The sequence below is a fragment of the Cydia fagiglandana genome, chromosome Z (genome assembly GCF_963556715.1).
Source record: "Cydia fagiglandana chromosome Z, ilCydFagi1.1, whole genome shotgun sequence".
Classification (NCBI taxonomy): Eukaryota; Metazoa; Arthropoda; class Insecta; order Lepidoptera; family Tortricidae; genus Cydia; species Cydia fagiglandana.
Window position 1 is genome coordinate 19952721 of NC_085959.1, and position 16838 is coordinate 19969558.

Consider the following 16838-nt stretch of genomic DNA (forward strand, 5'->3'; position numbering starts at 1 on the left):
CATTAGAAGGTAAGCTATCTTGACGTGTCTTTTTTATAAAAAACACTTTTAAAAAATAAGTCACGGCAAATATATAACAATTACAATTCATATACGATATTTTCATTATTTTGGTTTAAAAAGTAATAATAATTAATTTTAAAAATATTGTCTTCCTTTTTTCTAATGCTAAGAAAAACTATAGGGTCGTCATTTATTTCTTAAAAAAAACTCAAAGGTACGACGACAAATTATTTATTAAAATAACGTCCGTAAATTACATTATTGGCAAGAAGGGACCCACAGTCCACGATTCGGTACTAAACCGACATTGCTTATATCTACTTAGTACAATCTTCTGATATATCACATCACGCAGTACCATACAGAATCAAGATGAGGACAATAGTACATAGGAGACTAAACTAGTGGAAGTGAATGTCACTGCTGTTATGAGTGTAAAACTCCGACGTCCTCATTCGTTGCTCTCTAAAACAATATGAGCCTCCACTAGTTTGTCCTCCTGACATGAATCTTCAACATACATATTGTCAAATATACGTTTTACTAACCCAAAAGCCGTACCCTTGAGGCCAAATAAATAAATCTAAGAATAGGACTCAGTCAGACATGTAGATATACGAGATATAGACGATATCAAGGGTAATCATTATGGGATTACTTAATTTAGCAAAACTATAAAAAATCATAAAATGTAAAATCATCATCAATCATCAAAAAAAAATCCTATATAAAGGCCGAGCCACACCGGCTTGCGTGTGCGTGACGTGCGCGTGTGCGTGCGCTAAAATGTTGGAGCCGCACGCACACACACACGTCACGCAAGCGGTGTGCCATCTCTCATAAGGATCTGTATACTACAACGCCGCACGTGCACGTCACGCACACGCAGCCGGTGTGTACAGGCCTTAAACCAATACCCAATATATTATTAAAATGGTCACGCAACATGAAATTAAAGTTGTCCATGTATTCTCGACAACGGCGCGTGTAAGGCCAAAGGGCTACATATTTCTTAGCTTTTATGCGGTTTCCTTAAAAGGTACAACATGCTTAACGCTAGCTTCAAATCAAACATTGCAATCGACAGACATAGTTTTAAAACCGGCCTACGCAGTCAAAGATCGTTTTTAGGGTAAACCTTTAGGTTTACTCTTGTTTCTTAATATATATTTACTTACCTAAGAAACTATTTAGAAATGATTACTAATTAGAAATGGATCTCGTGCGTTTTCCATGATAACGACCAATTTGTTTAAATGCTTACAGCTATTGCTAACATCCATTTTATTTTATAAAATCCATGGATACTTAATAAAGAAACATCGCCTTCATCGGGGTGTGTATACTTTTGAAATAGTTCATACGTGGGTAATAACTGTCAATCGTTTTTAAGATTAGCGACATAACATAGGACTTACGCCAGCGGGATATTGAACTACAAAATTTTTAGTCGAAGCAGTCTTAGCTGTGGCTAGGCAGATAGATAACTAAAATAGATGTTATTGATATATGGGTAATTATTATTACTAGGTGTATAGGTGTAAAGGGGTCCACTGATTACCAGTTCGCCGGAAGATATCAGCCAGTCAGTTAATCGGAAGAGGCCGCACACTAACAGTTCTCGTTCAGATTTCCGTCTGACGGCTAACAAGAACCGATAGTGTGTGGCCGCTGGATGTATTCGGTCAGCGCCGACGGATATCGGCCGGACAGTCCGTGGTCTGAAATAGAACTGTAAAGGTGTGGGCTCTGTTGCGACAAACTGTCAGGCTGATATCGTCCGGCGAACTGTCAATTTATAGGGCCCCGTCAAATTTACATCCGTTACCGGCGTTACCGTTAAAACTGACGACTCTCAAATGCAAAGGTGGCAGCAGGCCGTTGTCGGCAGACAATAATCCCTCATGTGGAAGTTATTGGCCTAGGACGGCGGGCCTCCCGATAAGGCCAGAGACTGCTGGCGGACTGGTAATCAGTGGGCCCCTTAAGTTACGACTAGGTACTGTCAGACTCGTCGGAAATATCTGCAGTTCAATAATTTGGAGGCGAAATGCATAAATCTGAGCAATATAACATTATTAGAACCCGACTAAAAGAATTGTAAGATACCTGTAGGACGTATTACTTTATATTTAAATGACTACTCTAGCTAGATACCTACAGGTTAGGCTATCTATAGCTATATTCAAATAAAACAAAAAGTAAATAATAAAAGGAATGTAAATTACCAAAACAGTCATACTATAGGTTTTTACAATAAAAAAAATATTAACGAAGGTATAATTAATAATTTAAAATGTCAAACATATCAGACTGGGCAATTAGATAATCTTATTTATCTCACAGGTTAGATATACATTTTGTTCTGCTTCTATTATACTTAATTAGAATATTTGTGGCAGTTGTATTAACGTCAGGTTTATACTTTTATAGTTAGCTTCAGTATATTTACGATTCGACGGTAATTGCAGCAAATATAATTTTGTCACCAGACAAATAACACATTGTTGGTCACACTGACGTTATCTACTTGCAATTAGTATTAGACAAACGTATCGAACGATCATCAAAGTTATCCTGCGGATGAAGTGCACACTATTCAAAAAACTAACAGTAAACGTATTACGGGTGACCGTCACACAAATAAAGTTTGCAGAATGTGACCATGAATTTCTCTCGGCCATCTAATTATTCAATTTTAATAATTGCTCAAACAAGTCACAATTGCACGGAACGGAAGCACGTGATCAAGAACAGAAACGAAACACTGGTAGACATAAATAAATAAAATTACACTTAAACTTAAAAATGTAAATATTACGCTTTATACAGTTAAAAGATTGTCAAGTAGAGCTTTAAAGCCTTGTAACTAAGTAATATTAATAAAGTTGATTTTAAATAATAAGACTAGAAATTGAGCGATAAAGTGGACAAAGTTCTAAATAGAAGAATTGCTGAACGTCAAACGCCAACTTACCTTTTCTAATGCTAGCTACCTCTATCTATTATACAATTTAGATTTATGTACATACTTCTTATTCCGTAGTCGATATAGCTCGATTTTACTTGACAATTGATTGATATTGATATAACTAAATGTACTGACTAATCAATATAATTGCAAACGAATTAGTTGCTCTTTGAGATATAATAACCACAGTATCAAAAAATATTTTTGAGCTTTAATCAACAAATCAACTAAAATAAACTTTGGCGAAAAATATAGTTATCACAAGCTAATGGAGCTGATCGCTACCGCTACAGCTACTGGTCACATGCCACTTCGACCGGTTGGGTGCCCGGTACCCGCCGCCAGGCCTTCCTCTTTGGTAGAGTGGTGGTTGGACGCGCGGGGAGCAGACATCAATAGGCCAGCAGCTAGTATTAGGGAGTATTACTGCAATATTCTGCCGCCAGGGTGCAGCACTAGCGCACATCCTAAACCATAGAGTAACCTATACATACTGTGCCTTAAACAGTTTTTTGACAAGTTTTTACTATGAAATTGATGCATCAAGGCGGTTTGTTTACAGGAGGCCTGCCGCGAACTCGAAAATTGAAATTTCGTTACCTGCCTCTCTATCTATGGAATATGCAAGAGAAGAGACAGAAACTGAACTTTGGATTTCCGTGTTTCGCGGTAGTCCCAGTGTTTATGTTAGTGACGCCGTCTGCGCAGAGTTTTGCGTAATATTCCCTATTGAAAACAATGTTGCGGTTATTCTAACAATATCGAACTTGGAGCCCAGTGCTACGTGTAATGCTTTGCATCAACCAACATAAATATGAATTACCAATAAATATTTAAAACATAACAAACCTGTTTCTGAACATGTCACGATTCACCGATTCATTTTATACATTTTTTTTCGTGTAAAATATAATTTTATTACATACTTTCACTTATTCTATACTCTTTTAAGAGTTTACCCGTTCATCACATCCAAATCGCAATGTGCTTTCAAAAAAAGACTAAAAATTAAAGCTTTCTTTCTATAAAAATGGACAGTTAAAGTATATTTATTTTTTATTATATTCCTGTCATTGAACATAGAATTCAAAAAAATCCTAAAATGCCAACTTAACAAAGCCGAAAATTGTAATAAATGAGAAGTGATTCTTAATATTTGTAATAATAAAGTAATAAATATCAAACATCGAAAAATCTAGATTATCAACCTTCAAATTACGCAGTTTTGTGCATAGTTTTCTCAGCATTAAGCATATCGTTCAAGTAGGCCTCATCATTATAAACATCTCATTCTAGACATTGTCAGTGGAAACAATTTAGGCCTCACTTATTTGCACGTGAAGTTTGATATCTGACATTAAATTAGCTAATAATCCGAACGCACCTTTTACTCAAACTACGACGTATTTGTCACCTTTCAAATTACACTTCGGGAAAATAACTTACAAACACAACACAACCATATCTTACAATTGAGGTTCAAGCCCGTTACGTAATACAGCAAATCTCGATGTACTCACATTAAAAAAGGATAAGTAATGTAGTAAAAATGAGTCGCATCTTAAAGTACCCATATCTGATCCTCACCTTATTCGGTTTTATGATAGAATAGAAGTACGAGGAATATTTTGAAACACTCCACTAAGTGTAATTTCGAGTTTCGCAGCCTTGGTCAATAGTATATTTTACGAAGGTACCTCGTCTTGTAGATAAAAAACTGTTGATATCACGTTTTTCTGTGAAATATTATTCATTGTCAAATGTCAAATAAATATGAACTATATTTTAACGTTTTATAAAAAAACAATACGTAATACTTCTGACCAAAGCTGTACGTATCTATGTACTACCTACCTACCTACATGTGCAACAAAGTGAATTACTGTCGCTGCGTTACATTGATTTTATTATCGCACTATGGCAGTGTCAGGTCAGCGAAATGTATATTGTTAAAACAGGTATACAATTATCAAAGTCAAAATATCTTGAACCCCCAATTGACTTATACACGTCAATTGTAATTGATAATACAATAATAAAATCACATTAAATACAAATACGATTAATAATTATAACCACTAATAAATATGAGTGCTTCACAATAATACTGGATACATAGAATGGGAAATGATTGCTCACCTCGCTCGTGCGCTTGCCACCAGCGTTCTGAAACAGACGTTCAATATTTGATTAGGGTGCGTAGCCAAGGTGTCAATCGTTTACGCTCCGTAGCGAACGAAACGCAACTGTCTCTGTCGCACTAATATGAAAGAGTGTTAGAGAGAGATAACCGTATCGTTCGGTGACGTGGCGTCCGCGTGACAGTTTTTGTGTTTCACGCGGCGTCGAAAAGGTTAAATGTTAGGTATATAATGAGAAAGAATAAATATCGTCGGAGCAAGCACAAGTTAGGTGAGTGAGTCGAGTGACCGCTCAACAGGCTTGTCGGTAACTTACCGTCGGCTAGTGAGCGGGCCGGATCTGGTTGAGGTCGTCGTCCGAGTCGGTGGGCGGCGCGTGCTCGGACGGCGCCAGCACGGTCAGGTGCGTGGAGTCGCTCTGCAGCGTGCTACACTCGCCGCCGCCGCCGCCGCTCCAGTTGCCGCACTGAGCCTTCTTGTCGGTAGCTTACCGTCGGCTAGTGAGCGGGCCGGATCTGGTTGAGGTCGTCGTCCGAGTCGGTGGGCGGCGCGTGCTCGGACGGCGCCAGCACGGTCAGGAGCGTGGAGTCGCTCTGCAGCGTGCTACACTCGCGGCCGCCGCCGCTCCAGTTGCCGCACTGAGCCTTCATGTCGGTAGCTTACCGTCGGCTAGTGAGCGGGCCGGATCTGGTTGAGGTCGTCGTCCGAGTCGGTGGGCGGCGCGTGCTCGGACGGCGCCAGCACGGTCAGGTGCGTGGAGTCGCTCTGCAGCGTGCTACACTCGCGGCCGCCGCCGCTCCAGTTGCCGCACTGAGCCTTCATGTCGGTAGCTTACCGTCGGCTAGTGAGCGGGCCGGATCTGGTTGAGGTCGTCGTCCGAGTCGGTGGGCGGCGCGTGCTCGGACGGCGCCAGCACGGTCAGGTGCGTGGAGTCGCTCTGCAGCGTGCTGCACTCGCCGCCGCCGCCGCTCCAGTTGCCGCACTGAGCCTTCTTCTGCAGCGCTTGCACGTAAGACTGCAATTTCCATAAGTTTCGTTAAATAAAAGCATACTGAGTGCCTGGATCCTGACTCAGAAATCTGATTGGTGCCTGTTTGCGGAACTGCGTTGAATTTGAAAACGGAAAACGAACATTCTACGGAATTCGTGTCGTGTGTTCTGTATAATCACGAGTTTTATCGACAGTTTAACCTCGTTAATCGCAAAATTAAAACTTTATACAGTTTACCTATTTAGTTAAATTATGTGTTATCCCCTTACAAATGCATAAGTCAAAATTACAGATAAATACAAACGATTCATAGCTAATTAAGACCTATATAGGCTTTTATGAATATCTCATTAGTCACGATGTCTTATGGAGGACGCCCGAGCTACGTCATATTTAGTTGATTGCTGAACAACATGGATTACGTCAACATTATTAGTCATTGATTATAATATGGCTTCAACTTGATTTAATTATAAATTTTTATTTTTTAAAACCATAAACATACTTAAAAACAAACTTAGAATAAAAAGTAACCTAAAATTAAAACTACCAACAAAACTAAAACTAATACCTTTTAAAAAAATAAAACATATATAACATGATGTGGGTGATCTAGCCGAATATGTATATTAGGCTAGATCACCCAGATCCGAACCCTGTGGAAGGGTTCCCATAAGGCTGGCTGCGTTCCCCCTTTGGATGGCTATGCCGATCCGTTGGGCGAGGAACGAGCCAGCCCTACGGTCCCCGGTGACCTCGAATTTTTTTTTTGAGAGCTACCGAACTACTTTATGGGCCCCTGGGCGCCACGGTCCCAGAGTTTCGGCTGCAAATGCCGCAAATATATGCCGATCCGTGAGAAATTCCCATACCACAGAGAAATAATATGAATTTTTCCGTGCAAGTCCTTTAGTAAAATTTTCATTTCATTAACGTTCAACAAAGACAGTTAATAAATTGTAAACGTCGAGTAATTACATCCCTTCGCTGCGTACTTTTGTAAGACATTAACTATTTTGTAAAACTATAAATATTTTTCACATTTAAAAAATAGGGATGTAGTGCATAATTATTTTCCATCGTATTTTCACGGAAATGTACGAACGTGTCTTCCTATTTCAGTCAGTCGCGGTACTAAAAGTACTGAAGTTAATTGAAGTAGCATGACAAATACGAACGTTTCCGAGAAAATACGATGGAAAACAATTATAGGAGGTATCAAGTTGTGATACTTGGAATCGGAACTGTGAGGTGAGAACCATAACGAAGAAGACCGACTGGCGGCGTGAAACGACTATCGTTCGACTATTTTTTCGCGCAATAAAGTATAATCTGAAAAAACTAAAGATGATTCTAAGATGAAACATTCGTCTCAAGGAGTCTTACCAGACTTACGAGTATCATAATCAAGATTTTACAGAAACCTTATACACCGTGTTTTTATTGAATTCCGTTAACTTCGGGGTATGGTTAAGTACGTTTAAGAGAACTAAATGGCATAGTTATATCTCAAAAAAATAAAATTTTCTTTTTTTAGAAAAAAAATTATGTTTAAAAACTAATTAAATGTAGCATATAGCGTTGTTGTAACATGGGCATTACATTTAACTCAACTAAACAATTGAAATCTGTGACATATCAATGTCATTTCGTACATCGATCGACCGAGATTGTACTTAAGTTTAGTAGCAAATGTATGAACTCATTCTAAACACTAATCAATATGTAAACCGGCCCTAAGGCAAGTGTACACACTTGTAGAGGCCTTAGAGGAAAAAAATAAATTATTGATTATCTCCGAAATGGAGTTAATTAGAATATCGGTGTCTTTGAGAAAGTTACTTGATTTAAGCTCAGGAATGCACCCTTGAAATTAACGGAAATAAAAAAAAACACGGTGTATATCTATAATCTAATACATCTTTTAAAACAAAATTCCCCGCCGCTCTATCTGTTTGTAGGTTTAGTTGTATAATTTGTTAAGGTTTTGTGTAACCCGTGCGAAGCCGGGGCGGGTCGCTAGTAATATTATATGTACATATTATGATATCTATCTAATACCTTTAAACGAGCAATTCTTGTATATTAATTTATATACATGTATATTCCGGGGATCTCGGAAACGGCTCTAGGTATTCGACGCTTATCATGAACAGTGACATAAAACAAAATGAAATGCCATTCGACTTTAAATCTTACCAGTAAAAGATAGAATATTAAATGCAATAGCATTTCATTTTTAGTTGTACCACTGTTCATGATAAGCAACGATATGGGAGTTTTCGGGGGCGATAACTCGTTCTAGCTAGGTTTTATTTCTAGAAAAGCGGCCAAATGCGAGTCGGACTCGCCCATGAAGGGTTCCGTAACAGCAAGTAACATAATAAAATTGCGGTTTACGGTTTATGACGTATTAAAAAAAACTACTTACCAAATCTTGTTCTAACCAATTTTCGGTGGAAGTTTGCATGGTAATGTACATCATATATTTTTTCTAGTTTTATCATTCTCTTATTTTAGAAGTTACAGGGGGGGGGGGGACACACATTTTACCACTTTGGAAGTGTCTCTCGCGCAAACTATTCCGTTTAGAAGAAAATGATATTAGAAACCTCAATATCATTTTTGAAGACCTATCCATAGATACCCCACACATATGGGTTTAATGAAAAAAAAATTTTTGAGTTTCAGTTCTATGTATGGAGAACCCTAAAAATTTACTGTTTTTTTTCTATTTTTGTATGAAAATCTTAATGCGGTTCACAGAATACATCTACTTACCAAGTTTCAACAGTATAGTGCTTATAGTTTCGGAAAAAAGTGGCTGTGACATACGGACGGACAGACAGACAGACAGACAGACAGACATGACGAATCTATAAGGGTTCCGTTTTTTGCCATTTGGCTACGGAACCCTAAAAACGAGCAAATCTCGGTCTCCCAGCCGGGCTAGCACATGATTGGCGCGTCAGTATCTCGCCGCTAATATCATGTGCTAGGCCTGTAGATATTGTGTATATTATGATGTACCTGGGATATGACGTCGCCGTGCGCAGTGCGCACCTGGTACAGATATCGGTACTTGCGCTGCTTCATCTCGGCGCGCTGCTCGCGTGTCACCGGCCGCGTCTGCTGCGCCTTCAGACGCCGCTTCTGCGCTCCTATACCTAAACAAACGTGACTTATCACATGTTATGTTATGCATTACGTTGGCGTCTCTCTGTAAATCTATCTAATCTTGTATCTTTCAACGAGCAATTCTTCTTTATTTATGTATATATATATATTAATTTGTATATATATTTTCGGGATCTCTGAAACGGATCAACGATTTCGATGAAATTTGCTATATGGGGGTGTTCGGGGGCGATAAATCGATCTAGCTAGATCTTAAATATTTCTGTTATAACGCGCATTTTTCCGAGCAGAGCTCGGTCTCCCAGATATTTAGTATAAATCACGTTATTTTGTAAAGGTGTGGGAAGAAATTTCTGAAGGGTTATCCCTATTAAATAGTGTAATGTAGCTATTGAATAATTGTCTTTGTCTATCTTTTTATATGGATAATTCAAGCTCGTAAAGTTTTATGAATAAGGAGGGTAAGTGTATGCAAAGAACAACATGGCTTACTCTGCTCATGGTAGATCCCGGAGGCGGTGAGCGCGGCCTGCGCGAACAGGCCGAGCAGCGCGGCCGCCGGCCAGGCCGCGAGCGCCAGCCACGACAGACGGCACGGCGGCGCCACCACCGGCTCCAACTTCGCGCGCTCCCACAGCTGCACGCGGAAACACACGATCGGTAAGAATGGATTTGGTGACTTTCGTTACGACGCGTGCACATTAGAGAATGTACATTTTCAAATGTACTGAGAGCCGTTTAAACAAATACAAAACTTTGGATTTGCGAACAATATTGAAACTTAGTTATCGTTCCTTTAATGAAGCGGTCAGCAACCGGCGGCCCGCGAACATCTCACTTGCGGCCCGCGAGACTCCCTGGCTATTTTGTATGTAATATTGACAAACAACAATGTCTGATAAAGTCATAAATATTAACATAGTGCGGCCCGCGTCAACTTCGTTAACTACTATGTGGCCCTTGGCTGCTGAAAGGTTGCCGACCGCTGCGTTAATGTGTTGTGATACCAGTCAGAAAAAAAAAATACAAGGCTTTTCGCTGCACGCAAACAATGTGGGGTACATGGCAACCTCATACTTTGCACTCAGCTACCGAACCGGTGAACATCTGAACAATCCACCTATGATTGTGCCAATAATACGACTACGTTTTTTAGAGATCCATAGAACTTTATTGACGCACCTCTTATGGGATCACTTCGGTCTCGCGTTTTTTCGTTTAGACTTTAGACCCTTCTTTTTACAAGTCTATTAGAATGTAGCATGCTGTATACAGGCCATATATTATGCGAAACGATCGAAAACCCATTCAATTCAGCTCAGTAGTTTTGACGCTGCGATGGAACAAACATAACATTCATACATTACTCATATCGTAATAACTCTTCGCTTTGATATTGCCGCAGTCGGGTAAAAATCAATTGATAACAAAAAATATCGGAATTCCATAGTTATTAAACACGGCGCCGTGGCTATTAAACAGCGGCAGCGGTAGGAACGGATGCGGGCGACGCAGCGAGCGTGCAATACTGACCCACTTGAGCATCATCATTCTCTCGAGGAAGTAGTCCAGCGCCGTGGCGATCACCGCGCCGCCGTACACCGCCGTGCCGAAAATCGTCACAACTGCAAAACAATCACGCATCGTAACAGGACCTATAAGTTCATTTTTTTAGCATTAGAAATAAGGTAAACAATCTTGATGTGTCTTTTAATTGAAAACCACGTTTTAAAAATAAGTTACGGCAAATGAGTAACAATTATGAATCGAATACGATCATTTTTTATATTCTTCTGCTTTCATTAGTAATCGTTTTTGATTTTTAAAAAGCGTTTTTCAATTAAAAGACATGTTAAGATCGTTTACCTTCTTGCAAGTTCTTTCTAATGCTAAAAAAACGAACTATAGCACAGGTTTCAGTTCAAATTGAAGTTATGTGTACTTGAGATCGCTATGCCCAGATCGATAGCCGTGACGGTAAAATGGTATTAGAGTTTATTTATTCAATGGTACATTTTATGTTGATCTACGCTTAGTCGGCAGTCGATACTCAAATCCACAATAATTCCACATACTGTAATAGGTACTCATATATTTGAGGAAGAAACCGCGTCTCATGTTGTTTACTTGAGTCGCGTGCATGCGTAATATGACTCACCTTTTTTCCAGTACAAATTGATGACCGCGAAGAATATGCCGGAACCGAGCAACGCCACGATGCAAAGCCAATACTGGAACAATAGTTATTTACGATACAAGTGCGGAAAAGTGGAAATTCGAAACGAGTGGCGATAAATTAAAACACGACCGAAGGGAGTGTTTTAAATCGACACGCGTTGCGAATTACCTATTCGCACGTGTATCGTACAACGTTTTACAGTACATATGGCCCTTTAAACTTTTGACATCGCACGAAAAGTGCTATTTTACGCACTAGTGCGGAAAAATAGGACCATATGTACTGTAAAAGTATTTTTCATTTTGGTTTTTTTATTGACTACCGTACGCTGACGCTCACGGGTCAATACCTAGTATGTAGGTACATACAGGTTATTCGTATTTTTTTTTAAAGATAGCGCTTTAGTTAAATCAATATGTGAAATTCTTTTGATTATTATTTTGAACAAGAAAGAAAATCCAATGTATAAATAACATCTCCCAATCTCAATAATAATACTATTGTACAATGTACCATTACAACGCAAAATATTAAAACTATCAATTTTCTCCTGGGTTCATAATAATCGAATATAAAATTTCTTATGCATTATGCATAAATTCTGTAATTTTATTGCACAGGCAGCTCAAACGTAGATATCTATACTATACCTACGTAAAACAGGCCCGACGAGTTTTTACCATTGGGCAAACAACACAAGTTGTACCAAGTCGAATTTAAGCGGTTTGTCTCTTCAAAATACATATGTTGTAAATATGTAATAACACAAAGAAATAACCTACTGATATAATAACACAGTTTGTTACTTAGTGTTTTTGTTTTTAAGAGCAAATGCGGTCACACAACTTCACACACATGAAACTTAAAAAGAAATTTAGAATAAAAATAATATGTGTCTCTTTTTTCATCATCATAATCATTAAAAAATTATGGCGAGTAGAAACAAATCTGTGTGTGTGTGTCTTATTATAGTTTTTATAAGATACCTAGCAATAATAGTACTGTCATACATAAGATCCGTAGATAACAGATATATGTATTTCGGACGTAATTCGCAACCACGTCTTACTGAAGCATCGCATACATATTGATGAGCTGTAGTTGAAGTAATTGTAATTACGTGCTAAGCAATTAACATCATTGAATACTTATTATTTGATTGCTAACTCTATGCGTGCAACAGCATTCTAGTTTAACAAATGAACATGTAATAAATCAAACTAGTGGTTCCATGAGTTGTTGTGTAGTGGTTCCAGGACCTGAACGTCCATGGATCCACCATTTTTTTTTATATTAATTATTGCCGTACTTAAATAAATTTATAATAACTTATAATACTTATAATTTATAATTATTTACCATCTTATAATATTCCACAAGAGTAAGAAATAAGGGAAAGAGCCGGCCATACGAAAGTATTTTTGCCCAAGCTAAAACGGACATGTTTTGCGTTCGCTCGGTCAATAAAATAAACTACAGAGGGAAATGTATTACGTACATACGTAATCATTTCTAAAGTAGGCATTACACAGACTGCAAGACGCAAGAAATATCGATACTATTTTATAGAAAAAGAATATTCTAAACTAAATCATGCGTAGTGTGCTCATCCGACTTGATAATTGATCCAACTTGGTATATCAATTGATTTTAAAAAGTGTTAAGGCACTGAAAGTATTTCTGAGGATATTGGAGTGGTCATTTATCCATACAATCCTCCTCAGCCCCCATATCCTCTTAAGCGAGTCAGCAAAATCCTTTAATATATTTTTAATTATTCCTTCAACAGTGCACATATGCAGTATGATCTAGCAGTTAGTTATGGTTACATAGTAACTAAACTACGGTCTATTGAGCGATGCAATTGAGGCCCCATTATGTACTTGTTGTAAACAGAATGCATCCTATTGATCTAAATTACTCGAGTTAAGAGATTACGTATTGCAGAGTGCCGTGCCCGTATAGTAACTACTATGATTTGTATAATCAGGAGTAAAGGTTTTTATTTAGATTTGTTCAAAATAATTCGCATACGCTCTCGTTCTTTTACTCGTATGTACTCGTAAAGAGCAGATTATTTTTAATAAGTGCTTCACTGCAAGCTATTTCTGGCAGAGATTGGAAAAGAATCAGACCATCATTTAAGTAGTATAAACGTACTATAGTTCGTTTTTTTTAGCATTAGAAAGAACTTCGCAGAAGTAAGCTTGTGGTTCCAAATCCGGCACTTTTAGCGGTAATAATTTGAAGTAAATTATATGTATTGACCGTGCTACATTAGATAATTCAATAATTATTAACAATTAAAGAGCCTGACAAAAACTGTACGCTTACTTCTGTGGAGTTCTTTCTAATGCTAAAAAAAACGAACTATATACATACATCACTGGCCCAGTGACCCAAAAAGGATCTTGGCCTCTGACACAAGAGAGCGCATAAACGTACTATAGTTAATTATAATTCGAGTAAAGTTCATGAATGAACAATAATTAAACTATTATGCAATTTATTCAATGACCCTAAATAGTGAATAGAATCAGGCGTTACTTTGCGGAAATCCATATTAATTAAAACCAAAATATTACTATACTAATCCGCGTAAAAGATAACGTGCTAGTCAATCACTACCACGTTACCTTTGACTAGCACGTTATCTTTTGCGCGGATTAGCAAAGTAATATTTTGGTTTTAATTGACCCTAAATAGTAAAATAGAATTACTGTCACAACTTAGGGGTTTTAAATAATAATAGGACTATAAAGTCAAGGAATGTTTAAGGTAAAAGGGTTATGTTACTACTACTACTACCGTACTAGTTACTTACCGTAGTAGGCCTATTGTCCAAAAAATGGTCGTAGATGGCAAGTCCAGCAAGTGCCAGCAGAAGTCCCGTGTGGAAGCCCGTCATGAACAGGCCTACGTACTGTATCAGCATAGTGATGAGGCCAAATAACAGCCCGGCGCATAATGCCACACCTCAAACAAAACAGATTTTTACTCATATTACCTTAATGAGATATACACATCAACAGTTATATGTATTTATTAACAGTTATATCTAACAACTCACGCTTAAAGACCATTCATATGCTTGGAACTAGGCCAAATGAATAGGCATTATAATATAATTTAAGAAACACTTGAATAACTGCCACCATCAATGTGAGTCAGGTAAAACATCTCTATAACCACTCCACAATCCATAAATGCTAAAATTAACTTACAAACATTCCCGTATGGTGGCATTAGGTGATCCTGGAGACATATCAAATACACTATTGTCGAACCAAAAGTGAATCCCGTCAGAAACATGCTGGCTTTAAAACATCGATAACCTGTAAATAAAAAGGTACATAGAATCTTTCATCTTAATACCTGTAAAAACAGTTTAGAATTTAGTAGATCGCGAACGAAGCAAAATTTACCAAGACTAGGTAATTTGATTTCTGATAACTATTTGTAGAAATCTTAATTTTGACAATAACCGGGTTTTAATTCAACTCAAGCATCCTATTACATGTAACATAATAGGCTTCGAAATCCATTAATAATTTACGGCTGAATCTTTAACATGCCTAATATCTCATAATACTATTAATGTATACCCAAAAGCACAGAAAACTAACCAAATAATGTGTAAACAATCCCAAACACAATATACATAGCACAAATGACGCTTATGATGGGGTCATAGTTGTAATCAATGGAGGTGCAGAAGGAGCCCTCAATGTGGGGCCCGTTGAACTTGATGGTCATGTTGGGAGGTGCCCGGGTGGACTGCGGCACCAGCTGCCCCGCAGATGATGACATCGTGGATTTAGATATTTACTGTTTCACTTTCTTGGGCATGCAACAAGCTCGATCTGGAACAAATCATCTTATAGAGTTCTGGGTTTACTATCCATGGCTACAGTTGAATTACTTGTCATATAGTCCATTTATTTGCACACTATTGTTATAATGATAGCAAAATTCTCAGTGTAATTAATATTCTTGTGAACTATGGTAATGATGGTTAAAAAAACAGGTGATTGTAAATTTTATTGTAACATATGTTTAAGGTCTTAATTGAATCTTAATTCCTCAACTTTTTAATTGATTCCATTGTGTTTCCAAAGCTACCCGCAACAATTTTAATGTGTTACATATTTATAACATACACTATAAAATAGCTTAAACCAACATACTTTACATGCATGTAATGTAAAACAGTAGAATTAATAATTAAAATAAGACTAATTAAAGTTCTTTACCTGTAAACAATTTTTAATTAGAATTATGTACTATGTAAGTAGGTATAGACAGTAGTCTTTTTTTTTGGTATTTCATATAATTGTATTTTACTCAGATGAGGGTGTTTGTATTGTAGGAGTGAATAAATCCAATCGGAAATAAACTAGGCCTGTTATGAATTTCAAATAGGTTCATTTCTTAGCAAACCACTACCCACCAACTACCCACTATGTTAAAAATACAATATCAATACTTTAAATGTATATGTACCTATTCACTGTTTTTCAATATAAGCTTCAGCAGAAAAAAGAAAGCGAGCAAAGATGAACCAACTATTTCCACCTGGTTTGTAAAGCCAGTCAAATAAGAAATTAACAAGAGCAGGGATTTCGCGATCGCACTTTCACAACGACAAAAATGAATTTCTATATCCACAAGCGGACACAATGTAAGAACTTGCCAAAAAGGAACAAAAACTAAATATTATTGATTATATTTTAAGGCTTGAACATTATTTTAAGCTCATTTACAAGGGTAAACAAATCCTATGAGAAACACTTACCATTTTTCATGAGTTTCTATTTCCCATCGTATTTTTGACCACGCAGTTTTGGGGACACTAGTAAAGACAGCACTTTAATTATTATTGTATAAGTTAAAGCATATTTTAAAATTATGGAGGTTTCGTGATTTCTCAGGATTAAGCTACATTTAAACAAAGGATTCAACTCATCGAGTTCACAGTGAAACCCGTCTTATACTTGGACCGTATCGTCATGTCATTTCATTCGTTTCGTTTAGTTTCGTTTCAATATTTTTCTTAGTGATGGACGATATGACATAACCAATACCGGTTTTTTGACAACTATTTTATCGGATTATTTTACACGTATAGTAGGTCAAACCAATTTGTCAGTCAGTAAGAACTAGGAAAACTATACTCATCCTTTTCTTTTGGGTGCTAGTACTAGTGTAAGACAAAGATAGTATGCTTCTCTCTGTCTATGATTGAAATGAGACAGTCCTTTGACAAACTATGGGATTTGATCCTACCAAGGCTAGAATCTACGTTGTAGATTTATTCGCTTTCCTGTATCACAGTTACACTTTCCTATATAAGTTCACTATTGGCCTCTTTGCGTGATATACTTATCTAGAACAGAGCAGGTGAAGGCGTGGGTT

At 37.5% G+C, this 16838-nt stretch overlaps 1 protein-coding gene and 1 long non-coding RNA gene across 2 annotated transcripts; both read right to left on the minus strand.

The window, feature by feature from the left end:
* Window positions 1-218: 218 nt before the first annotated feature.
* LOC134679356 (uncharacterized) lies at window positions 219-5587 on the minus strand. The gene is made up of 2 exons (XR_010100321.1): window positions 5432-5587; window positions 219-5140 (listed from the first exon to the last, which is right to left on the minus strand). It is a non-coding gene; the product is annotated as an uncharacterized LOC134679356 (long non-coding RNA).
* Window positions 5588-5942: 355 nt separating this feature from the next.
* On the minus strand, window positions 5943-16417 carry LOC134679355 (transmembrane protein 198). The gene is made up of 9 exons (XM_063538257.1): window positions 16219-16417; window positions 15050-15286; window positions 14648-14758; window positions 14248-14399; window positions 11403-11475; window positions 10778-10869; window positions 9737-9881; window positions 9137-9273; window positions 5943-6130 (listed from the first exon to the last, which is right to left on the minus strand). The coding sequence occupies exons 2-9, from the start codon at window positions 15231-15233 to the stop codon at window positions 5957-5959; spliced, it is 1068 nt and encodes a 355-aa protein (XP_063394327.1). The 5' UTR covers window positions 15234-15286; window positions 16219-16417; the 3' UTR covers window positions 5943-5956.
* Between the last annotated feature and the right edge of the window lie 421 nt (window positions 16418-16838).

Excerpts from the sequence above, each read along its gene's own strand:
- LOC134679355 (XM_063538257.1), bottom strand. The coding sequence starts at position 15,233 with ATGTCATCATCTGCGGGGCAGCTGGTGCCGCAGTCCACCCGGGCACCT. Across the intron at positions 11,476-14,247 it reads TGGACAATAGGCCTACTACG|TATTGGCTTTGCATCGTGGC; the intron begins GTAAGTAACTAG and ends CTATTGTTCCAG. Across the intron at positions 10,870-11,402 it reads CAATTTGTACTGGAAAAAAG|TTGTGACGATTTTCGGCACG; the intron begins GTGAGTCATATT and ends ATTGTTTTGCAG.